A 26257-nucleotide genomic window follows, 5' to 3' on the forward strand; every position below is an offset into this window, starting at 1 on the left:
CAATCAGCAGCTACTAAGCATATCTAGATATGCTTTTTTCGCAAAGAATATCAAGAGAATGAAGCAAATTAGATAATAGAAGTAAATTAGAAAGTTGTTTATAATTGTATGCTCTTTCTAAATCATGGGGAAAAAAAATTGGGTTTCATTTCCCTTTAAGTTTATGGGGCCGATTTAAGAAGCTGCAAATGCAGCTGTTTCCGCGCAAGCCTTTTGGCTCGCCGGAAACAAAAGTTAAAGGTAAGGTAAAGTTTAGCGCTATTGAAAGCCTATAAGCATTCTATTATTTAACAACAACGTAGTTGCTAACTTTTTTTTAATTTTTATTCTATACTTTTGATGCAATTGAATCTTTATTTTTCCTATCGTTTATTTGAATACTCCTCCCCCATGCCACTTCCGTGTTTCTCTGTATAATGTCAGAGAGCAGTCTCACCCTCTCTTTACGTCAGTTGAAAGCGCGTTCACAAAGTAGATTTCGTCTGCGCATGCGCCACTTGCCGATACAAATGCTTATTCTGAGACAAAACAGCGCAATAGTAACAGAGGTAGCACAGAGCATGCGCGTCTCACGAACGAGCACGGGTGGAACTACGATGATTGTAGTCATACGCATGGGCTCAGAAATCTAGTGACGTAGGAATGGATGGGCTGACCCCCTAATGGGGAAAAAGCTAATTGGACGGTTATATAGATCGAAACTGTTAATCAAAGTTTTAAAAATGGCGGGCGGACGAAAGATTGATGTCGGGAGAGTACTTGTAAGGTAGAAATATAAGTAATTACAATAATTATTATAATATTGATAAATGAAACGTATGCTTATTTTTTAATCTAAGTAAGATATCGTTAATTAGTGTGCTCAACTTTACCTTATCTTTAAGAAGCAGTTAACTCATTCTTTGAGGTGGTGGATAGCAATCATCCCAATCAGATATGATCGGGATGATTGACACTCCCTGCTAGCGGCCGATTGGCCATGGATGTGCAGGGGGCGGTATAGCACAAGTATTTCACACGAAATGCTTGTGCAATGATAAATGCCGACAGTGTATGCTGTTGGCATTTATCGAAGTCGGGCGGACATGATCTGCTACAGCTCCTATGGCTCAGGTGGTCTATAAGAAGTGATATAAACATAAACCAGAAGCCAAATTTGAATTTAGCTAGAGGGCAATTAACTTTACATTGATATACATTGATTTTAGTTAATAATTTATACCTCTAGGTTGTTAATTATTGCAAATATGATACATTTTGTATCAAAAAGATCTACGTGGTTCCACAATGTAATTGAGCTTAAATGTATTATTACTAAATGTGCCTTTATTCATTTGTAATATATTTCATCCAGGTTTGGTAACGGGTTTATTGCGTGCCATAAAGACTTGGGCATTACACTTCTCTAAAACAAGGGCCAGACTAGTAACTTGATTTCAAACTAAAAATCATTGTGAATTGGTTATTCACTTGGGAGGCAACAGGGAATTGGGTTGATGGACATTCCTTCCTAAATTTCCCTTGGGACAGAAAACTATGCTTTTAAAGTAATAGGTTCTATTATTTTCTCATTCTTTTTATCTGTTTGCTTTGTGTAATTTTGTTTGTAATTCTCATGTTTATGTAAATGCAACAATGATTATTTTTGTTCATAAAAAAAACATTCAGTTATTAAGTTGGCCTTTGCCTTATATCAGAACTACATTACCAAATATACAGATATAACAGTATTGTATTTTTACATAGATTTTTGCCAGATTGTGTTTTTGGGTTGTAACTATTTTTTCCATGATGCTCGACTAGACTGCAGAGCCTAAGCATCATGGGAAATGTAGTTCTAAAACATCTAGAGTGTCAAGGTTCGCCATCACTGGTCTATAGAGCGCTCCTTTTTTTTACCCATTTCTCCAATGAATCAAGCCACAGGCTCATCTGGTGTGGCCGCCTGTTCATAACAATATTTACAAATACTGTATATTTATTTGTCTGTTGGTGAGATGTTTTGTCTCAATTTCTTTTGTATCATTATTTGGCTGCAAGATATTTAATTTTCTATACTTAAAATTATAAAAAAAAAACAAAAAAACATAATTTTGCACTAATTTAATTGATTTATTGCTTATTTTGTTGCAAGTTAAAATGCTAGCAGTAGGATCAGACATGTTGACAGCACAAACAATTCTGAAAAAATATGGGTTTACTTAATATACATGAAATGTTCATTTATTTAATTGTTTTTATGTTTTTTTTTTACCTTTCTCTGTTAAAACAGCTTATTCAATTACAGGTTTTTGATAAAAAGAAATTCAACATAATAGACCCATTGAGACTGGAAAAACACTCTCAACTAGTATTTTAAATTCCCATGTTGTAGGTAGCTGGTCACTAAAGGAAATGCATCTCTCAATGTATTATGGACAGATTAACAGAAATAACCTTGGCTGTAGAGGTTATCCCAAGTTTAATTAATCTAGAGGACATTTTCAGTTATTTCTGCCTAGTATTTATCTTTTTTCATTTACCCCATTACCAGTTTAGCTGTAAGAAGAAGTTATTGTATTTTTGTCAGAATATTTTTTTAACAAGTACCATTTAATCATTTCATGAGTGCACTATATTTTAGAAATATATATATGTGTGTGTATGATTATACAATAGTAGAGAGATCCTCACTCATTGGAATTGTAGAATGTTTTAATCATTTATATATAAAATGAAAGTTTTGGTGTGTGATGCTGTGGTACTTTTTAACACACTAAAATACACACACACATATATATATATATATATATATATATATATATATATATATATATATATAGATATATATATATATATATATATAGATATATATATAAAATGGTATAGGTATTTTATTGTGTCAACACACATACAGTTGATGTCTTTTTAGTCCATTAACATTACTTTTTGACACATTCAGTAACATTATAATATTTCACAGAAAATGACATGGCAGAGATTCAGCTAAATCAGAACCAATTTTCTGAAATACAATGCAGAACTGTATCTAATTTTCACTATACTGCCTGAGTTATCCACTATGATGTGGCACATTATTGTTAGGACTCTAGAATCAGAATCACTGCATGTGATGGATTTCCAGTGTAATCGTCAGCATCCTTACATCTGCACTGCCATCTAGAGGCTTTTTGAGTGCACATGTTTTATTATTGTGTTTATAGCCAGTTTTCATTGATTGGCTTCGGGCATGCACACACAACACGTTTAGTTCAAGCTCTCTTGAGCAGCTTGTGATCAGAGCCTTCCTATTCCAAGCACACAGCCCGAGCATCAAGCTAAAGGGCTGAGGAAGCTGAATCAGTAACAAAATCAATTTTAACATTTTTTTTTACATATTCTGCAAACAGATCTCTGCTTCATTTTATTTATGTTTTTGGATAAAGAGATGGAGATAAATGAAAATTATCTATGAGGTTGATGAGAGAAAAAATAAACTTTTAACCCAATATCTTTCTTGTTCAACAAAGAAGAAAATATGTCGGCATTAAGAAGGAAATTTGGGGACGATTACCATGTTGTGACCACTACAGTGGGTGGTGGGTTCTTCCCTTCTGTTAAAAGGAAAAGACAAAGATTTGTAGACAAGAATGGACGTTGTAATGTGCAGCACGGGAACCTAGGAGGAGAGACCTCCAGATATTTGTCGGACCTTTTCACCACACTGGTTGATCTGAAATGGCGATGGAACCTTTTAATTTTTATTTTGACTTATACAGTAGCTTGGCTAGTGATGGCTTCAATGTGGTGGACTATTGCATACATACGGGGTGATATCAACAGAGGACAGGACGAAAATTATACACCTTGTGTGGCAAATGTCTATAACTTCCCTTCTGCTTTTCTTTTTTTCATAGAGACAGAAGCAACCATTGGTTACGGTTTTAGATATATTACTGAGAAATGCCCAGAAGGGATCATTCTTTTCTTGTTTCAGTCCTTGCTTGGTTCTATTGTGGATGCTTTTCTTATAGGCTGCATGTTTATTAAGATGTCACAGCCCAAAAAGAGAGCTGAGACTTTGATGTTTAGTCACAATGCTGTCATTTCTCAACGAGATGGAAAACTGTGTCTGATGTTCCGAGTGGGCAATTTAAGAAATAGTCATATGGTTTCTGCCCAGATAAGATGTAAGGTCATTAAGGTAAGTTTACTCTGTTCTTTATCCCTTAAATAGTTTTTATGTCTCCTATTAAAAATCTACAGTTTGAAAACTGTTTGCAAATTAAATGACTCGATGCGCTAAGTACTACACAAATAATTATTTTAAATAAGTGATTTTCTACTGGGAGGTAGATGCACCCTTTGGTGTCACAGCCTTTAGGGTTGTGAGTGAGGGTGTCACACAGAATTAGGACGAGTGTGAAAAAATCCAAACTCTGTTTATTTCTAGCTCTGCAGAATCTGTCGGCGCTCTACAAATAAATAATAATAGTAATAATAAATTACCTGAGTCATTATGATTTCAGAGGAGACTAATAAATAAGTAATGTTCAGTAAATTTTAAAATACACCAAATGATAGAGCAAAATAAGATTCCTTCAAAATAAATTAAAACCATGCACATAAATGGGGGAAGACATGTATATCACTGTAATGAACTGCACTACTTAATAAAAGATAATTAAGCTGCTTTAACCCCTTAAGGACCTGCGGCATACCATGTTTGTCGCCGGTCTCTCTGTAGAGATTGCGACGGCAAGACCATGCTTTTGCCAGTGACCAGAAGAGAAGGTATAACAGTATGGTCCCGCCGTTTGTGGTGGGACCCACGCTATTATAAACAAGAAAATCCTTAACAACCAGCGACGTACATGTTACGTTGCAGTCATTAAGGGGTTAACCAATATAACATAACAGCTTTGTCTAAACTTTGAAGATTATATCTAAACTGTGACAACAAAAATGTCACATCTGTGTGTGCTCCAGTTTACAAATACATAACTATTTTGGAAAAGAAGGGTCTCTAAATGTTAAAAACAGGGAATAATAATAAAGGTTGTCCCAAATACTTCAAGGGCGGAAAGTGGTACAAGGGGTTATTATCCTCAGCAGTAACTTAGTAATGCACTTCACACATCCCTCCCCCATTTACTTGTCTCTTTTTCCTGAGTAGAACAAGGACCATGTATAAAAGGTACTACCTTTCAAATGTAAGATTGTAATACCATTGAAAACTGGGGATGCCACAATAGCCACTGGAAATGCCTGGAGTCTTCAGCAACCCCTAGAACTGACACTGTTTGAAGCACTTTCATTGTTTTATATCATTAGAAAACTGCAACGTATGCATTTGCTTTTAGTTAGTCCCCCACCTTATAATAAACTCTGTTATGGATGATTGTCACAGGCTTATACTAGTTATGTATTGTATTTTGAATTGGTTTTACATCACTGTCAGGACTTCAGATTTAAACCAATGGAAATGATTAAATTCACATGGTTAAAGCAAACAATTAAACGCCTTCATTTTGAAAAATTAGAACCAAACCACACAATATATGTGGAAAAACATATGTGATAGTGAAACAAATGGGTAATGGAATGTCTAACACTCATCCTGCGATGAAGTGCACTTGCAGTATGCTGCATATTAAACAGTAGTTGCACATGGTAACGCAAAATGAATAATTATAACCCATGGAACCTCAATAAGGATTGATAAATCTCTTTTAATAAAAGCAGGAACTGATAAAAGATGGAAACAATTAGGGGAGGGGCTAAAGACAGAAGCAATTAATGATTGGCTGTGCTGATTGAACCTTAGACGTTATGTTCCTAAATCTATGTATTTGCTCTTCTCTTGCATCATTTTATCATCTTTTTTAAATGTGACTACAGAAGATTTACATGATAATAAAGTTGATAAGGATGTATCGTAAAAGAATATTAATCTAAAAATCTAACCCCTTTAAAATGGTACATTAAAGGGATAGTAAACATACAAAATAGTGCACATAGTGCAGAATTATATAACATTATCTTAGCGGCAGCTTTATGAAACTAAAGCATTTCCTGATTTTTTATTTCAAAGTTGGACTCCGCTCAAGGTCCTACTGAATGGGTCGTATTGTTCAAAATCGCTTCCCAGGTGCGCTGTCTAGTCACAGCCTGCTTGGTTGCGCCATCGAAGTGAATGTAGCTCGCTCCCGCTACCAGATCAGAGTGGGAGCGAGCTACATTCACTTTAATGTCGCAATCGGGCAGGCTGTGACTAGACATTGCGCCTGCAAAGCGCTTTTGAACAACAAGACCCACTCACTAGAACCTTGAGCGGAGTCCAACTTTGAAATAAAAAAATGACGCTAAGATAATGTTATATAATTCTCCACTATGTGCAGAATTGTATAACATTATTTTGTAGGTTTACTGTCCCTTTAAGTACATTCATTATTTACATTACGTGATTTTTTGTTCTTCTACATACAATTTACTAAATAAATATGATAATAAAAGTATGAAGTTAGAGGGTAATTTGCATCTTTAATTCATCACTTCTTTTTGAAGACTAAAATGCTTTTATATTTCTTATGCTTGATTAAAATTTAAACCTACACAGGCAGCTTGCTTTTTTTATTATTATTATTATTATTATTATTATTATTATTAATAATATTATTTTTAAATTTTTTGTTTTAGCTTTATCCAAAGTAGGCAATTAGAGGTGTCATAGAGTAGAAATTGAATGTGAGGAAACCACCCAAAACAGGCTAGTTAATGAGCAAGATAAAATAAATCTGTTTTAGTTTTGTGTAAAGAGCTTTTTATTATTGCAGTGTAATTTATACCTTATAGGAGCACTGTACTGTACAATTTGTTTCTGCTTAATATGTTCCCAATCCCTTGCTGTACTGTACTGCAGAGTATTAAATGTAGGGGAGATTGTTCATTTATTTTTATTTGTTTATCTGATATATTAGTTTTTGCTCATTACATCCATTACCTATTGATCTCAACATTATAACAATGTTAATGGTCTGACCCTTCAGAAAGAGCAAACCTGCTTATGTTATCTCTTTTTGTTCACAAAATCTGATAATTAAGCATTGTAATGTTGGTTAACTATAGGGGGTTCAATGAGCAAAAACAGCTATATCTCTCTTTTTCCCACCTCCTACTTTAAGTGTTTTTTGTATGCTGTTAACTCCTGTTTACATAACTTTTCTACAGAGAATACAAATTATTCATGTTTTCAGTACAGGTAGTGGTTTCAACAGGCAAAAAAAGCTTTTTCAAATGATAACTAAAAGGTAAAGAAGCTGTTTGCAAACATTTTAAAACACTCCAAAGGTAAAATGAATCAGAAACATATTGAAGAAGAATACATTTACAGAATAAAGTCCCTTTAAACCTGATACATAATTTCCATGTCCCATAAAGGCATTCAAGAATTACCAGTATACGCATAAAGCTAAACTAATTAATAGATTAAAACTCAGTTCCTTTAGGCAGCTAGATAAAACGGCTATACATATATATATATATATATATATATATATATACAGTGTATATATATATATATATATATATATATCATGTCAATTTATCATCAAAATCTATGTTTCAATGACAAGTAAAACACATAGCACATACAGAATCCACCAGTTCCTGCTCACATTTAACCCCTTGTCTCTTGGGGAACTGTGGCTGCCCTCTCCTAGAACTATGGGGTTAAAGTTTCAGTTTTTCAAAATATTTGACATTTTATATTCAAGATAATCCAGCACTAATCCTAACATTATTTATGTTTGCTTGCTATGGATGCTGGATCAGAGGGAGCTTTAGTCCAAATATCTCCATTCTGCAAAATAGGTCTTTTTACGTTTGCCATGAGACTGCCATCCTTAGAGGATTATCACTTAATCTGACAGTTTCTTTGGAATATTTTAACCTCCTTTACATATTAACCTGTTAAAGTATTTCTGCCTGTACAATATAATGTACAATATAGCTTAGTAACTAAACTGGTTTTAAAGATGTCCCTATCATCAGAATATTCATTTAGTTCTATTAAATAAGTGTTCATGAAATATAAAGCTTTATAAGAACATCACAGCTAAATATTAAGGAGTAAATGTCAATCTAGCAGTCAGTTAACTGATCTAATGCATCGGGTCAGGCTGCCTGATTGCAATCAGACATCTCTATAAATTGATGCTTGTCTTCCCCTTGATTTTCATCACTGTTTCCTGACCTGTCTGCTCAACTCCTGCAATCCACACAGCTCCATCCTTAATGTCTTCTGACAATTGTGCATCTTTCTGATTGCAATTCTCCCACTATCCTAATGCTCTTAACACGTGTCAATGCGAAAGAAAGAAAGAAGGAAAGAAAAAAAGAAAGAAAAAAAGAAAGAAAGAATGAAGAGAAGTCATGACCAAAAAAAAAAGAGAGAATGGACACTTATAAAGAGAAACAGTGAAATAGAGCTTTAGGGGCATATCTATCAAGCTGCGTATAGAGCTTGATGCCCCGTGTTTCCAGCGAGCCTTTAGGCTCGCCGTAAACAGAAGTTATGAAGCAGCGGTCTAAAGACCGCTGCTCCATAACCTGTCTGCCTGCTCTGAGGCGGCAGACAGAAATCAACCCAATCGAATACAATCGGGTTGAGTGACACCCCCTGCTAGCGGCCGATTGACCACAAATCTGCAGGGGGCGGTATTTACAAGAACTGCTGGTGCAATGATAAATGCTGACAGCGTATGCTGTCGGCATTTATCGATGTGCAGCGGAGATGATACATCCCCTTAGTCCTAAAGATTTTTATTTCTCCTTATATGATTTGATCTTTGACAACGTTATTTAGCAACCAGTGTATTACAGCACGACACAAGATTGACTTCAGCCTTGCTTCACTTATTTTCAGAATATTTACAAGAGGACACAATTGTGACTCTCCTTCAAGATGTGATGTAGATATTTAGGGGGAGATTTATCAAGCAGCTGATGCCGCTTGCTCCGCCCGATGTTTGTGGCTCACCGGAAACACAAGTTAAGAAGCAGCCATCGCCATTTAGGGATGTCGGGCTGACATGATTAGCTACAGCGAATCATGTCCTGCCGCCATTTGATAATTCGTCCCCTTAGACTTTTAATAGATGCAATGCTAGATAGTAGATAATCTACTGATTTTTTTTTTTTTAATTTCCCATTAAAGTCTAAGGAATGAGATGAACCCCTTTGTTGATAAGCTTTACTACAATGCAGTTCTTCTTCAGTTACGATCTTGTAGCGCATCATTTTTTGTAGCTGGAATTTACTGTTTAATTTATATCTAAGTAAATAAAAATTTCTCAACAGCAAATGAGAAAACTTAAAGGGATTCAGGTAGAACATAACATTTTACTCAGTGTTCCAATTTAATTATTTTATCTAATTGGTTTCATTATCTTGGTATCCTTTGTTGAAAGAGCAACAATGCAGTGTAAGGAGCACATATTGGGTGTGCCAATGAAAAGAGACACATTTGTGCAGTCACCAATCAGCAGCTAGCACCCACTAGTGCACTGCTGCTGTTAAGGCTACCTACCTAGGTATGCTTTTCAACAAAGGATACCAAAAGTATGAAGCAAATTAAGTGATGGAAGTAAATTGAAAAGTTGTTTAAAATTGTATGCTGAATCATAAAATAAACATTTGGACATTTCTGTCCTAGAGTATAACGTGCACATATGACCAAGATTACGAGTGGAGCGTTAAAGTGAAGGTAAACTTTGAAGAATGAAAGCACGTTTTTTTAAATACTATTAAAAACAGGGGCACTTTCATTCATCAAAGTTTAGAAAGCAGCCATTTTGGTTAAAAACTTACCTTTGTTTTTTTCCCAGTCAGGGCAGCTTCCCCCACCTGGAGATCCTCTCTTCACATGTCATTAATGACTAATCCAGCTTCCTCCAATCACGGACTGGCCTCAGACAATGACTACCCTGGGGGGAAAGCCGTGATTGGGGGAAGCCGGATTAGTCATTGATGAGGTGTGAAGAGAGGATCTCCGGGGTTGGGGAAGCAGCTCTGGCTGTGAAAAGAAAAAAAGGTAAGTTTTTAATCAAAACGGCTGCTTTCTAAACTTTGATGAATGAAAGTGCCCCTGTTTTTAATAGTATTTTATAAAAACGGACTTTCAGTCATCAAAGTTTACCTTCACTTTAATAGTTATGTGCAAGTGATTAAGGGTTAATCTCGAGTGTTTATGCATGCTGGGTTTTCCACTCATATTACAAGTTGAAAGTAAACGCGATTGCTTGATCGCAATTGAAGTTAACATGCATTGGGTTAGCGCAACCTCAGAGCTCTGATAAACTGTTTTGCAAAAAAAAGTCTCACAAATACATTACATTTAAACTCATAATAATACCATCTAATAATAATTAATAATAATAATAAAATTATTCAAAAACAATATTGCAGAAAAAAAAGTTATAAAGGCTCAAAGATATGAGGTCTCAGGTAAAGTGCTTTAACGTATAAATACACACACACATATATATATATATATATATATATATATATACTGTATATATATATATATATATATATATGTATATATGTATATATATATATATATATATATATATATATACATCACTAAAGATGTATATGTATTTTTATATATATATATATATATATATATATATATATATATAAAAGCATGCATATATATGTTAAAGGCCTTTACAGACTTTTTTTGTCAAACACCTTATAGCATATATCTTTGAGCCCTTATAACTTTTTTTTTAAAATCATTTTTATCAGAAAGTGTTTATATGGGTTTATGTGTATGTATGTTTATGTGTGTGCATGTATGTATGTTTGTGTGTGTGTGTGTATGTATATGTAAGTGTGTATATATGTATGTATTTGTGTGTGTATGTGTATGTATGTTTATGTGTGTGCGTGTATGTATGTTTGTGTGTGTGTGTATGTATGTATGTATGTATTTGTGTGTGTATGTATATGTAAGTGTGTATATATGTATGTATTTGTGTGTGTATGTGTATGTATGTTTATGTGTGTGCGTGTATGTATGTTTGTGTGTGTGTGTATGTATGTATGTATTTGTGTGTGTATGTATATGTAAGTGTGTATATATGTATGTATTTGTGTGTGTATGTGTATGTATGTTTATGTGTGTGCGTGTATGTATGTTTGTGTGTGTGTGTATGTATGTATGTATTTGTGTGTGTATGTATATGTAAGTGTGTATATATGTATGTATTTGTGTGTGTATGTGTATGTATGTTTATGTGTGTGCGTGTATGTATGTTTGTGTGTGTGTGTGTATGTATGTGTGTGTTGGTGTGTATGTTTATGTGTGTGTGTGTGCTTGCATATGTTTGTGTGTGTGTATATGTGTGTGCATATATGATATGGTATGTTTTATCATGTAACTTTGTAATAAATATTTATAGTTGTTTGATATATTCGTGCTTGGTAGCTTCTCTGGGAAATGGTCTGTTTTATATATAAATAAATATATGGGGTACGTACTGCAAAAAAATGCAGTTAACGGCCGAGGACGTACCCCGTACGTCGTTGGTCTTTGAAAGCGGTGGAAGTGATCCTGATTGCTTCCAGCCGCTTTCCTGTTATTGCAGTGTTGCCTTGATATTGAGGCATCTTGCAATAACTGTTTTTAACCATCCGATGCAGAGAGACACTCTGTGGCTACACTACAGAAAAATCGAAAAAAAAACCCCACAATTTTATTGTAAACTGGGTACTGGCAGACAGCTGCCAGTACCCAACATGGCTCCCAATAAGGTAGAGGGGGAAGATTAGAGAGCTGTTTGGCGGGGGGATCAGGTAGGTTGGTGGCTAAGGGGGATTCTACACAGCAGAATAATTAAAAACAAAACAAAAAAAACCTTTTATTTTAGTACTGGCAGACTTTCTGCCAGTACTTAAGATGGCGGGGACAATTGGGGGGTGGGGGAGGGAAGAGAGCTGTTTGGGAGGGATCAGGGGGTGTGATGTGTCAGGTGGGAGTCTGATCTCTACACTAAAGCTAAAATTAAACCTGTAAGCTCCCTACAAGCTCCCTAATTAACTCCTTCACTGCTGGGCATAATACACGTGTGGTGCACAGCGGCATTTAGCAGCCTTCTAATTATCAAAAAGCAACACTAAAGCCATATATGTCTGCTATTTCTGAACAAAGGGGATCCCAGAGAAGCATTTACAACCATTTGTGCCATAATTACTCGAGCTGTTTGTAAATAATTTCAGTGAAAAACCTAAAGTTTGTGAAAATTTTTGTGAAAAAGTGAACAATATACATGTCAAGGAATATTCAGGGATTCCTGAAAGATATCATTGTTCAATTGTAACTATCGCTAATTTTGAAAAAATGTGGTTTGAAAATAGCAAAGTGCTACTTGTATTTATTGCCCTATAACTTGCAAAAAAAGCAAAGAACATGTTCACATTGGGTATTTCTAAACTCAGGACAAAATTTAGAAACTATTTAGCATGGGTGTTTTTTGGTGGTTGTAGATGTGTAACAGATTTTGGGGTCAGAGTTAGATAAAATGTGTTTTTTTTCCATTTTTTCCTCATATTTTATAATTTTTTATAGTAAATTATAAGATATGATGAAAGTAATGGTATCTTTAGAAATTTAATGGCGAGAAAAACGGTATATAATATGTGTAGGTACAGTAAATGAGTAAGAGGAAAATTACAGCTAAACACAAACACAGCAGAAATGTAAAAATAGCCTTGGTCCCAAACGGACAGAAAATGGAAAAGTGTTGTGGTCCTTAATGGGTTAAAGACAGGAGGTCTCAGGTGTTAGAAAAAAAAAGCAGGAAAAGGGCTTTAACATTTAGATACATACATATACATGTCTAAAGATGTATATTTATGTATATATATATGTCTATATATGTGTACATATGTATTTATATGTGTATATAGGTATTTACAGACATATATACACATATTAACACATAAATACATACATATACATGCATAAACATATATCGAAGTGCATTTTAGCCTTTTGCATTTAAGTAGACAAAAACATGTAAAAACATATTTATGCAATATTTATATTTAATAAATGTCTTAACTATGTATTTATTCTAAATATTTCACATTCCAATGTTCTGTACATAGCATAATATGTTCTAAGTATTTTTAAATAGATATGGCTATATATACTGTATATATATCTGTATTTTTCTATATATATCATGTGTATATATAGATATAGCTATATACTGTGTGTTACCAAAATACCATCAGATATATGTAGAAATATGTATTTATGAATAAACAGAACATATTCTTGTATTTAAAGAACATTGAAATGTGTTCATATTTTCATGTCGGGTCAGCGTACATGAGAATATGTGATTGGGTTTGCATGCGAGTAGGGTGGGGTTTTTTCCACTTTTTTTTCTCCTTTGACTTATATGGGGGAAAACGTGAACGTGCATGCTATATTCTAAGTTCGGCTTTTTGCGCTCATCTGGTTAGCGTGCAAGAGAAAACAGTTTACTCTCAACTCGACAAGCACAAACAGCTTACTTGTAAAGCAGTTAACGCTTGAGCGGGAGCATTAATTAGCGCTCCACTAGTAATCTTGTCCTACATCTTTAGAAGCAATATACACCAACACCAGCTCTCTGAGCAAGTATGATGTTTGAATACCGGTTCACTTTCCCTCAACGGTGGCGTTGCAGTTCTAGGATTACATATAAGATGAATTGTGGAAATACATTATACTCCATTAGTCATTGGATTTCAAGCTGAATGACGTATTGTGCCTCATTCAATATTATTATTATTATTATTATCGGTTATTTGTAGAGCGCCAACAGATTCCGCAGCGCTATAAACAAAGGGGGAGGACAACAAAACAATTATAGGGTAGAGGGCCCTGCCAAGAGTTGCACTGTTGTAGTCAGCTCTTAAGAAGGTGATCTACAGACAGCTGGACTTTTAGGCTTACATGCTAAGAGGGTTCAGGGGATTGCAGTGGAGGAGAGGAACTGGTATTAGGAAAGGTTAGCGTAGGTTGTATGCGTCCCTGAACAGTAGAGTCTTTAGGGAGCACTTGAAGCTTTTAAAACTAGAAGAGAGTCTTGTGGAGCGAGGCAGAGAGTTCCATAAGATGGGAGCCAGTCTGGAGAAGTCCTGTAAACGGGAGTGTGATGAGGTGACAAGAGAGGAGGAGAGTAGGAGGTCATGAGCAGAGCGAAGGGGACGGGAGGGAGAGTATCTGGAGACAAGGTCTGAGATGTAGCGGGGAGCAGTGCAGTTGAGGGCTTTGTATGTAAGAGTGAGAGTTTTGTGTTTGATCCTAGAGGCAAGAGGAAGCCAGTGAAGGGATTGGCAGAGAGGCGCAGCAGATGAAGAGCGACGTGTAAGGAAGATGAGTCTGGCAGAGCCATTCATTATGGATTGTAAAGGAGCTAGGCGGTAGGAGGGGAGACCAGAGAGGACAGAGTTGCAGTAATCAAGGCGGGAAAGAATGAGAGAGTGGATTAAAATCTTAGTTGTGTCTTGTGTAAGGAAGTGTCTAATTTTAGAGATGTTTTTAAGGTGGAAGCGGCAGGCTGTAGCCAAGGACTGAATGTGAGGAGTGAAGGAAAGATCTGAGTCAAATGTGACCCCGAGACATCGGGCATGCGGGGTAGGGGTAATGATGGAGTTGTCGACAGTTATAGAGATATTGGGGGTGGAGATTTTGGAAGAAGGGGGGAAAATGAGGAGCTCAGTTTTGGAGAGATTTAGCTTGAGGTAGTGAGAGGACATCCAGGAAGAGATGTGAGAAAGACAGTTAGTGACACGGGTTAGCAAGGAAGGAGATAGTTCTGGTGCAGAGAAGTAGATTTGGGTGTCATCGGCATACAGATGATATTGGAAACTGTGGGACTTAATAAGGGAACCTAGTGATGACGTATAGATTGAGAAGAGAAAGGGACCGAGGACAGAGCCTTGCGGTACTCCGACAGAAAGGGGTGACGGGGCAGAGGAGGCCCCAGAGAAGGCTACACTGAAGGTACGGTTTGACAGGTAGGAAGAGAGCCACGAAAGGGCTGTGTCACAGATGCCGAAGGATTGGAGGGTTTGGAGCAAAAGAGGGTGGTCGACAGTGTCAAAGGCTGCGGACAGATCAAGGAGGATAAGCAGAGAGAAGTGGCCTTTTGATTTAGCTGTAAGTAGGTCGTTGGTGACCTTAACAATAGCTGTCTCTGTGGAGTGATAGGGACGAAATCCAGATTGCAGCGGGTCAAGAAGGGAGTTTAACGTAAGGAAATGGGATAGGCGTGCATATACTAGTTTTTCGAGAAGCTTTGAAGCAAGAGGGAGGAGGGAAATTGGGCGGTAGTTGGATGGGGTGGTAGGATCAAGGGAAGGTTTTTTGAGGATAGGTGTGACCAGTGCATGTTTCAATGATGAGGGAAATGTACCAGTGCTGAGGGAGAGGTTGAAAATGTGTGTTAGTATAGGGGTAAGGGTAGCAGAGAGAGAGGGGAGCAGCTGTGAGGGGATAGGGTCAAGGGGACAGGTAGTGAGGTGAGAGCGCAGTATAAGTGCTGAAACTTCGTCCTCAGTAACAGGGGAGAATGAACTAAGTTTCAGGTTATGAGGGTTGTGGTTGAGTGAGAGTATTTGAGGGGGGGAGAGAATGGAATTGTGTTGAGAGCTGATTTCATGTCTGATGGAATCAATTTTGTTAATGAAGTGACTGGCAAAGTCTTGAGCTGACAGAGAAGTTGTATTAGGAAGTGGGGGAGGGCGGAGGAGAGTATTGAAAGTGGAGAACAGACGTTTTGGATTTGAAGAAAGATTAGAGATAAGAGTAGAGAAGTAGTGTTGCTTGTGGAGATTAAGGGCAGAGTAGTAGGAGTTCAAGATGAATTTGTAATGAAGAAAATCAGCTGAACTCCGTGATTTTCTCCAATGCCGTTCAGCAGTACGGGAACATCTGCGTAGGTACCGTGTCAGAGGAGTATGCCAGGGCTGGGGATGAGTGTGTGATTTCCTAGCAGTGGTAAGAGGGGCGAGATTGTCAAGGACGGATATAAGGGTGGAATTATAGTGGAAGATAGATTGTTCAGGGCAGGAAAAGGAGGAGAAGGATGAGAGGAGCGGTTGAAGGGAATTAGCAAGTTGTTGCTGATCTAAAGACCTAATGCTTCTGTGAAGTTTGGTGTGAGGAGTAGAAGGTGGGAGAGTTGTAGGAAGGGATATGTTGCAGGTAAGGAGATGGTGGTCAGAAAGAGGAAAAGGGGAGTTTGAGAAGTTTGAGAGAGTGCATCGATAGCTAAAGATCAGGTCAAGGGAGTGACCGTCTTTGTGAGTGGGAGAATCAGTCCATTGTGACAGACCGAAAGAGGAAGTGAGTTGCAGAAGTTGTTTAGCAGATGAGGCAGTGGGATTGTTAATGGGGATGTTGAAGTCGCCAAGAATGAGGGCAGGGGTGTCTGAGGAAAGGAAATAAGGAAGCCAGGCAGCAAAGTGATCTAAAAATTGAGTTGGGGAGCCAGGGGGGCGGTATATGACTGCAACACGTATAGAGAGGGGAGAGAATAACCGAATCATGTGTGCTTCAAATGAAGAAAATGTGAGTGAAGAGAAGGGCTGTATTTGTTGGAAGGTGCAACGAGAGGAAAGTAAAATACCGACACCACCTCCTTGTCTATTGCCAGACCTAGGAGTGTGGCTGAAATGGAGACCCCCATGTGACAGTGCAGCAGTGGATGCTGTGTCTGAAGCAGAGAGCCAGGTTTCTGTAAGAGCCAGAAGGTTAAGAGAGTGGGAGATAAAGAGATCATGGATAGAAGTTAGCTTGTTGCAAACAGAGCGAGAGTTCCAGAGTGCACAAATGAAGGGGGAGGGGGTTTTAGATGTAAGAGGAATGCGATTAAGGTTACCAGAGTTTAGTTTATGAAGTCTATTGAAAGGCACACAAGGATGTGAAAGGTTAGGAGGTTGTGAGGGACCAGGATTAGGGGAGATGTCGCCAGCAGCTAGTATGAGCAAGAGGGAGAGTGACATGAGATGAGAAGCAGATTTGCAGTAATGAGACTGCTGTTTAACTGAAGTGCAGGGGGGAGAGAGAGTATTTAGGAATAAGTAGAGTTCATGAGTACAAAAGTAAGGTGAGTATAAGAGAGATGGGCTAATGAACAGTGCAGGTGGAGAGGGAAAAGGAATAACTGAGTAATGTAGTTTGTTGTAGAGACAAGAGGTAGCAAAAAGGAATATGAAGATATTGAGCATTATTCTGAAAGTGGGAACCAAGTAAACACATAAGACACAGTGTTACAGAAGCACTTGCAAGAGGATACAATGATATAAATAAAACATAGTAATACAAGAGTACTTGCCTTGTGTCTTGCCCCTTGCCCAATCCTTGTTCAATTCTTGTATAATTCTTAAAAATTAATGCCTCACTTATAAAATGTTCACTTTGAAAATGTGAACATATGCTATTGTTAAAAAGTAAACTGCCCTGTTACCAATGCACAAACCCCTGTGCAATGCACATCCCCTAACTAGTCTGAAATATATACAGGGATATATATAAAAGGGACAGAACTGTCCATTTTTTTCTTTCATGATTTAGATAAAGCATGCCATTTTGAACAACTTTCCAATTTACTTGTATTAGCAAATTTGTTTTGTTCGCTTGGTATCCTTTGTTGATGAGTAGACTCAGGAGCAACAATGCACTAATGGAAACTAGCTGAACACGTAAGGTGAGACAATGACAAGAGGCATATATGTGCAGCAACTAATCACCAGCTAGCTCCCAGAAGTTTATTGCTGCTGTTGAGACTACCTAGGTATGTTCTTTAATAAAGAATTTCAAGAGTACGAAGCAAATTTAATAATAGAAGTCATTTGTAAAGTTATTTAAAATTGTATGCTCTATCTGATTCATGTTTAATTTGGACTCGTCCCTTTTAAGTATTTTTTATATATGTCTTGTATATATCAACAAATGGGTGTTGCGCTCGTATTACAAGTTAAAAGTAAGCACGATTGCTTGAGCATAATTGAAGTTAATGCTCGTCAGGATAGTGTGTCCTCAGAGATCTGGTTAACTGTTTTGCAAAACAAAAAAGTGTCACAAAACACATCATAAATACATTAAAGGACCATTAATACAGTAGAATTGAGTAATTAACAAGTGCAAGACAATGCAATAACACTTACTGTGAATTTCACAAAAGCAGTGGGGGGTTTTTCTGGCAAATTTATTTTTCTCCCATTTTCCAGTCCCATGTACCATGTGACAGACATCAGCCAATCACAGACTAGTATAAATATACCCTTTAAAGAGACAGTCTACACCAAAAATGTTCTTATTTAAAAAGATAGATAATCCCTTTATTACCCATTCCCCGTTTTTGCATAACCAACACAGTTATATTAATATACTTTTTACCTCTGTGATTACCTTGTATCTAAGCCTCTGCAGACAGCCTCCTTATCTAAGTGCTTTTGACAGACATGCAGTGTAGTCAATCAGTGAAGACTCCTAAATAACTTTACGGGAGTGAGCACAATGTTATCTATATGACACATGTGAACTAACACTGTCTAACTGTGAAAAACTTTCAAAATGCTCTGAGCTAAGAGGCGGTTTTCAACGGTTTAGAAATCGGTTTGAGCCTAGCTAGGTTTAGCTTTTCAAAAATACCACCAAGGGAACAAAGCAAATTTGATGATAAAAGTAAATTGGAAAGTTGTTTAAAATTGCATGCCCTATCTGAATCATGACAGTTTAGTTTTGACTTTACTGTCCCTTTAACCTTGTGCACATGCTCAGTAGTAGCTGGTGCCTCAAAAACTGCATTTAAAAGATTGTGCACAATTTGATATTGGAAGTAAATTTGAAACATTCTTAAAATTGTGTGCTCTTTCTGAATCATGAAAGTTTATTTTAGACTTGAGTGTCCCTTTAATAAGTAAAGTTGCACTCATAAAAACACTATCTAATAAAAAAATATTAAAAAAAATAAAATTGCAATAAAAAGTTATAAGGGCTCAAAGGTGTTAGAAAAAAGCAGACAAAGGGCTTTAACACAGAGATACATACATATACATGTCAGACTCTAAGGCCTAGATTTAGAGTTTGGCGGTAGCCGTGAAAACCAGCGTTAGAGGCTCCTAACGCTGGTTTTAGGCTACCGCCGGTATTTGGAGTCAGTCAGGAAAGGGTCTAACGCTCACTTTTCAGCCGTGACTTTTCCATACCGCAGATCCCTTTACGTCAATTGCGTATCCTATCTTTTCAATGGGATCTTTCTAACTCCGGTATTTAGAGTTGTGTCTGAAGTGAGCGTTAGAATTCTAACGACAAAACTCCAGCCGCAGAAAAAAAGTCAGTAGTTAAGAGCTTTCTGGGCTAACGCCGGTTCATAAAGCTCTTAACTACTGTGCTCTAAAGTACAATAACACCCATAAACTACCTATGTACCCCTAAACCGAGGTCCCCCCACATCGCCGCCACTCGATTACATTTTTTTAACCCCTAATCTGCCGACCACTACCTACGTTATACTTATGTACCCTAATCTGTTGCCCCTAACACCGCCGACCTCTATATTATATTTATTAACCCCTAACCTGCCCCCCACAATGTCGCCGCCAGCTACCTACAATAATTAACCCCTAATCTGCCGACCGCAAAGCGCCGCTTCTTACGTTATCCTTATGTACCCCTAATCTGCTGCCCCTAACATCGCCGACCCCTATATTATATTTATTAACCCCTAACCTGCCCCCCTCAACGTCGCCTCCACCTGCCTACACTTATTAACCCCTAATCTGCCGAGCGGATATCACCGCTACTATAATAAAGTTATTAACCCCTAATCCACCTCACTCCCGCCTCAATAACCCTATAATAAATAGTATTAACCCCTAATCTGCCCTCCCTAACATTGCCGACACCTAACTTCAAGTATTAACCCCTAATCTGCCGATCGGAGCTCACCGCTACTCTAATAAATTTTTTAACCCCTAAAGCTAATTTTAACCCTAACCCTAACACTCCCCTAAGTTAAATATAATTTTATTCTAACAAAATAAATTAACTCTTATTAAATAAATTATTCCTATTTAAAGCTAAATACTTACCTGTAAAATAAACCCTAATATAGCTACAACATAAATTATAATTATATTATAGCTATTTTAGGATTAATATTTATTTTACAAGTAACTTTGTATTTATTTTAACCAGGTACAATAGCTATTAAATAGTTAAGAACTATTTAATAGCTAAAATAGTTAAAATAATTACAAAATTACCTGTAAAATAAATCCTAACCTAAGTTACAATTAAACCTAACACTACACTATCAATAAATTAATTAAATACAATACCTACAATTATCTACAATTAAACCTAACACTACACTATCAATAAATTATTTAAATACAATATCTACAAATAACTACAATGAAATAAACTAACTAAAGTACAAAAAATAAAAAAGAACTAAGTTACAAATAATAAAAAAATATTTACAAACATTAGAAAAATATTACAACAATTTTAAACTAATTACACCTACTCTAAGCCCCCTAATAAAATAACAAAGCCCCCCAAAATAAAAAATGCCCTACCCTATTCTAAATTAAAAAAGTTCAAAGCTCTTTTACCTTACCAGCCCTGAACACGGCCCTTTGCTGGGCATGCCCCAAGAAATTCAGCTCTTTTGCCTGTAAAAAAAACACATACAATGCCCCCCCCAAATTACAACCCACCACCCACATACCCCTAATCTAACCCAAACCCCCCTTAAATAAACCTAACACTAAGCCCCTGAAGATCTTCCTACCTTATCTTCACCATACCAGGTTCACCGATCGGTCCTCGGAAGTGTTGATCGAAGCCCAAGCGGGGGGCTGAAGAGTGACGTCCATCCTCGGGCTGAAGTCTGGATCCAAGCTGCGGCTGAAGAAATCCATCATCGGGCTGAAGTCGGAAGTCCATCATCGGGATGAAGTCTTCTATCAAGCCGCATCTTCAATCTTCTTTCTTCTGGAGCGGAGCGGAACCATCTTCTTCCAAGCCGACGCGGAACATCCTCTTCAACCGACGACTAGACGACGAATGACGGTTCCTTTAAATGATGTCATCCAAGATGGCGTCCCTCGAATTCTGATTGGCTGATAGGATTCTATCAGCCAATCGGAATTAAGGTAGGAATATTCTGATTGGCTGATGGAATCAGCCAATCAGAATCAAGTTAAATCCGATTGGCTGATCCAATCAGCCAATCAGATTGAGCTCGCATTCTATTGGCTGTTCCGAAAGCTTGTCTACTTATAAATGTAAGGTTAGTCCAATAAAAAGTATCATTGCTCAATGCAAAACTCTTGTTATTTTGCTATCTATTTAAACAATAAACATTTTCTAGTTGACTGTCCATTTAATTATGGCCGGCTAGGGCTAGCTGTAAATTAGGCTAATTCTCCAGTGCACTAAGTAGTTACTTGGTTGTTTTAAGATAATTTGCAGCATTTTGCAAAATACCTTGGTTACATAATTCCATTTGCCTTTGGACTCTAGGGACAATCGTGAAGAATGTTTACAAATTTGTACTCCACTAAAGGTGTTTAATGTCCCTTTAATCCACAGATATACAAAGCAATTTTCCATAGCACTTGCCCAGAATTAAAGTGTTGTTGGCTCCTAATTGACTGCAGACCTGTTCCCAGTCAATCCAGACCTGTAATTTTAAGGAGAATCCTTTTTGTGTTCAATGGAAAGCGTAACAGGCAGCTGTTCTTTAGATTTATTTTGACATAGTAAGTATATTTGTTTTTATACAAACAGATGTAAGGTTGGCAAGTGGAAATCACTTTGCATCTTTCTGGCCTCTCCAAAAAGTGAATCTCTTGTTTGCTATCAGCTGCAATTAACCTCTTCTCTGCCTGATTAAATGTATAATTATAATTGTAGCATTAACATAGATAACTGCCTTTTAGAATTGATCCATCTGAAAACCCTTAAAGGGACATTAAACCAAGTTTGAATGTCACAGAAAGGGTCAGATTACAAGTGGTGTGCTAATGGTAGCTCTGAACATGATACGCAATAACGCTGGATGGCATTAACTTTAGCATGTGACTTGATAATACAAGTCCATAGTAAAGCTGATTTACCAGAGAATGGTTGACGCGACCGACATTGCTCTGGCGCGACCTGTACTTTCAATAGAAATCGCAACCGCGCTAAAAAGTGCTCATATAAGAAGTTGAACGTTATAGGTTGCGCTCTAGCGAAAGACAAAGCTGCGCTAGAATATTTAGCTCAACTTGAGACCGTGGGGCATATTTATCAATGTGCGAGCGGACATGATACGAAGTAGCTGTCTGCATTTATCATTGCACCAGAAGATCTTGTGAATGTGAGAGTTTAATGACTCGTATAATAGTAAATTGCATGAATCCCAACTGTTAAAATAGCTAAGTGTAATAATTATCTTAGACTAAACTTCTGAAATTTAGAAAGTTCCTAGTACAATATTGCGTGTTACTGTGAAAAGGTAACTCTATGTAATGACATGTAAACGTAGAGTTAAGTAAATGATTTGTGACTGTGATAGGATTGTTAGTCACAGTGTTGCTCTATGCATGTGTAGTGCATGAAACACATATACAGTAAGTCTGAATAGGACAATGTGCTAAGAACACTAACTGTGGGAATACAAGGTACCAAACAAGATGAGATCTCAATACATAAACTGCTACAGGTGGAGACTAGAAAATAGCTTAAGCAAGTAACATGAGGGTGCTGCACAGACTTACTGTGTACAGATGACAGATCCGATGCAGCAGGAGCAAGCTGTGAAGTTCAGCAGTTAGGAGGAAGTCCGATCAGCTGATCGCTATAGTGGTGTTGTCAGATGCTGCAGAGAAGTCTGAGGTAGCTACACACTGATCCGTAAAACACAGCAAATACACAAAAGAAGGTAGGCGAAATAAACTTGAGAGGTAAATGGAATAACCGTTTAGGATAATATTCCTAGAAGACAGGTCAGCATAAGGTTTCTGTTAAGGTTTCTGTGACTGGAAATCAGCAATCTAGTATAACTTCGATAGGCTCAGGACTGAGATAGAATCAAAATACCAAGCATTTAGGAACAGGAAGAGGAGGTTTTTAAGAGATGGGTCTGAGAAGTTTACACCCAGTTTGTTAAAGGGACATAACCCTGACATTGAACTGCTGGTGCAATGCCGCCCCCTGCAGATTCACGGCCAATCGGCCGCTAGCAGGGAGTGTCAATCAACTTGATCGTTGATGATATCATTATTGTATGGAAGGGAAGTCCAGAATCCCTGAAAGAAATGTTTCTTTTGATGAATAGTAATGATAAGGGTCTAAATTTTACTTGCAATATGAGCCAGGACAATATAACTTTCCTAGATCTAGACATTGAGATTAAAGAAGGGAAGATAGAGACCAAAACACATTTTAAACAGGTCAACGCCAATAACTATATCCATGCTACTAGCTGTCATTTCCATAAATGGAAAGAAAACATCCCAATTGGTCAATGTTTAAGAGTTAGGAAGAACTGTACTAGAGATAAGGACTTATATATATAGAACGGGATATAAAGAAGAGAATATAGAAAGAGCAAAAACTAGAGCAAGGGAAACACCAAGGACAAAATTATTGGAAATAAAACAGAAAATAATAACCCAGAGAGACAATATAGAAGTCCCTTTTATAAATGAGTTTAGTGATGATCACTGGGTAATGAAGAAAATAATAAGGAAACACTGGCATCTTATTAAAAAAGATCCAGTAATAGGAGATAAGATCTCCACATACCCAAGAATTATTTATAAAAGAGCAAAAAATCTCAAAACGATCTTAGCACCAAGCGAATTTAAAAGAAAGAGAGGTAATAATGGTTTAGAAATGGATTTAAAAGGGGTTGAAGTGAAGGTTTTTTTCCCTGCCACACTCGTAGAGCTTGCAGATATAGCAGTAAAGTGAAAAAGATAGAGCTTCCTGGTCAAAATAAAGATTTTGAGATTAGAGACACTATCAGATGCAATAGTAAAGGAGTCATTTACATGCTAAAATGTTCGTGTGATTTTATTTACATAGGTGAGATTACTAAGATGCTTAGGGACAGGATAAGGGAGCATTTGTGTAGTATAGAGAGAGGAGTCACAAGCACACATCTATATAAGCATTTCACTGAAATCCACAATAAGAAAATCAAGGACTTAAGGTATTGGGGTTTATGTAAAGTCAGGAGAGATTGGCGAGGGGGGGATTATGAAAAGAAGCTGTTGAAGAGAGAAGCTGAATTCATCTATAACTTTGATACTCTGGATATAACCCCATTTTTGCACTAATTACATCAGACCCCCATGAATTGGATATATTCCATTTTTGAACTACTAACATCAGATCCCCATGCATAAAAAAATTATTTGATAATTTTTCAATTTTTTTTTTTCCAATAAACCATTGTAATTAATATGTGAAATAGTGATTATTTGAAATAAGAATGAATTTAAACTAAGGAGATTTTAAGAGATCTTTATAAGTTGTCTTTATGGTATAGAAAAATCTTTTAAAAATGAAATCTTTTAAATTTTAATCATGAAATGTTTTTATGTTTGTATTTATAAAATGTGAAAGGTGGCAATATTTATAACACTCTGCAACTATATAATTATATATAATCTTATTAGATAAGCTAGAATCTAATGATGAAATAAATATGGTATGGGAGTATACAAGGATAAAGTAATACATTGCGCTATAAGGAATATAAGAAAATAAGATCATGCACTGCACCAAAAAACAGAAATGAAAATATCCCTTTAAGAAAACATGGATTGAAAAAACCGGCCCTCTCTTTGTAACAAATCTGATAGGTTGAGACTGAGACCAATGAAAAGTAAGGATGACATTTAAAAGACTGAAATAAACCTCACACAGCATCTTGATAAAGCCCTAATAACAGGGGTGAAACGCGTAGAAAAGCTAAGTGTGAGAGTCTGGAATTGTGGAACTGTGGATCGTACTGAAAATAAAAATAACCCCCCCAAAAGGATCCGTATCTGTGGAAATCTGAAAAGTGGTCTGCGTACACATAGTACTCAAGTGCAGAGCCTTGAAAAGATATCGGACAGCGGTGAGGGTGGAGACTTGTATTTAGATTACTTGCGCAAGTAAGGAGTTCACCGACAGGAGAACATCGACATTGACGTATGAGGACGTCAAGTTCAATACACAGAATCACTGTTGTGGCGGGCTTGGAATAACGTAAGCCGACAAGTGAGGAAGAGTAACAGATGAGCACTACTCACCCCTTCCTCTTGTGTTCCTAAAAACCGTATGAAAAAGTATACAAAGAGAAGGTGTGGTAAGAAAACAAACCTTAACATTTAAAGAGCTTTTTAAAAAGTGCTTTTACTCGATAAGGAAAAATACTTAAAAAATCTGAACTTTTTATATATAAAAAAAAGGGGATTACGTTCTTACCAGTGCAAAATACGTGACTATTTACTATTTACTATAATACTATAATACTTTTAAGCAATAGCTAGCGGATATAGTATCCTAAAAACACCTGTGTCATATTTTCTGTGAATTATCAAAGTTGACTATATGAATTTGTTTTGGCTTAGAAATATCTATTTCGAGGAAAATCTATTTCCTCTTAATAATTATTTGTTCTTAGTTTTTTAATATTTTATCCAAGAGATTTGCTATTGTTTGTTTTACTCGTGCTACATTAATCTTATATTAAATGATCGTTATAATCATGAATTGTTTTAGATCGCTACATTTATGAAATATTTAAGATTGCTACATTTATGAAATATTAAATTTTTTCATTTTTATATGTTTCATATGCTGTTCATATGTTTTATATTCCCTATCTGGATGAATTAAACGTGAAGTAGAATTAAAAATATTTTTGAATTAGATATAGAGTCACTAGTCTCTCGAATGTACTGATAAATCCAATTGTCAGTTAGACGATTGCTTTTTATATTAATGTATTGAATCCATAGCTTAAGTGCCTTCTTATCCATTTATTTATTTTTGGCCTAAATGGTCCTTAATAAGATATTTTCTGTCTAACCTTGGTTTAAGGTTATATTGTCAGTTATATTATTGCTCCATTACCCTATAGCTGGAAGCGCCCTCTTCCTTTTTGTATTAATTAATTATTATACCTATATAGTATCTTGGAAGGAGATATTT

The 26257-nt window shown here is 36.5% G+C and overlaps 1 protein-coding gene across 8 annotated transcripts in view; it reads left to right on the forward strand.

The window, feature by feature from the left end:
- The first annotated feature begins 3517 nt into the window (after positions 1-3517).
- Positions 3518-26257, forward strand: part of LOC128646483 (G protein-activated inward rectifier potassium channel 1-like) — a 128731-nt gene continuing 105991 nt past the window's right edge. For all 8 annotated transcript variants that reach the window (XM_053699601.1, XM_053699599.1, XM_053699600.1 and 5 more), the window contains exon 1: positions 3518-4183. In XM_053699601.1, the coding sequence (XP_053555576.1) occupies positions 3518-4183 (666 nt within the window). The remainder of the gene's footprint in view (positions 4184-26257) is intronic.

Source organism: Bombina bombina, chromosome 1 (assembly GCF_027579735.1).
Source record: "Bombina bombina isolate aBomBom1 chromosome 1, aBomBom1.pri, whole genome shotgun sequence".
In the NCBI taxonomy this organism is placed as follows: Eukaryota; Metazoa; Chordata; class Amphibia; order Anura; family Bombinatoridae; genus Bombina; species Bombina bombina.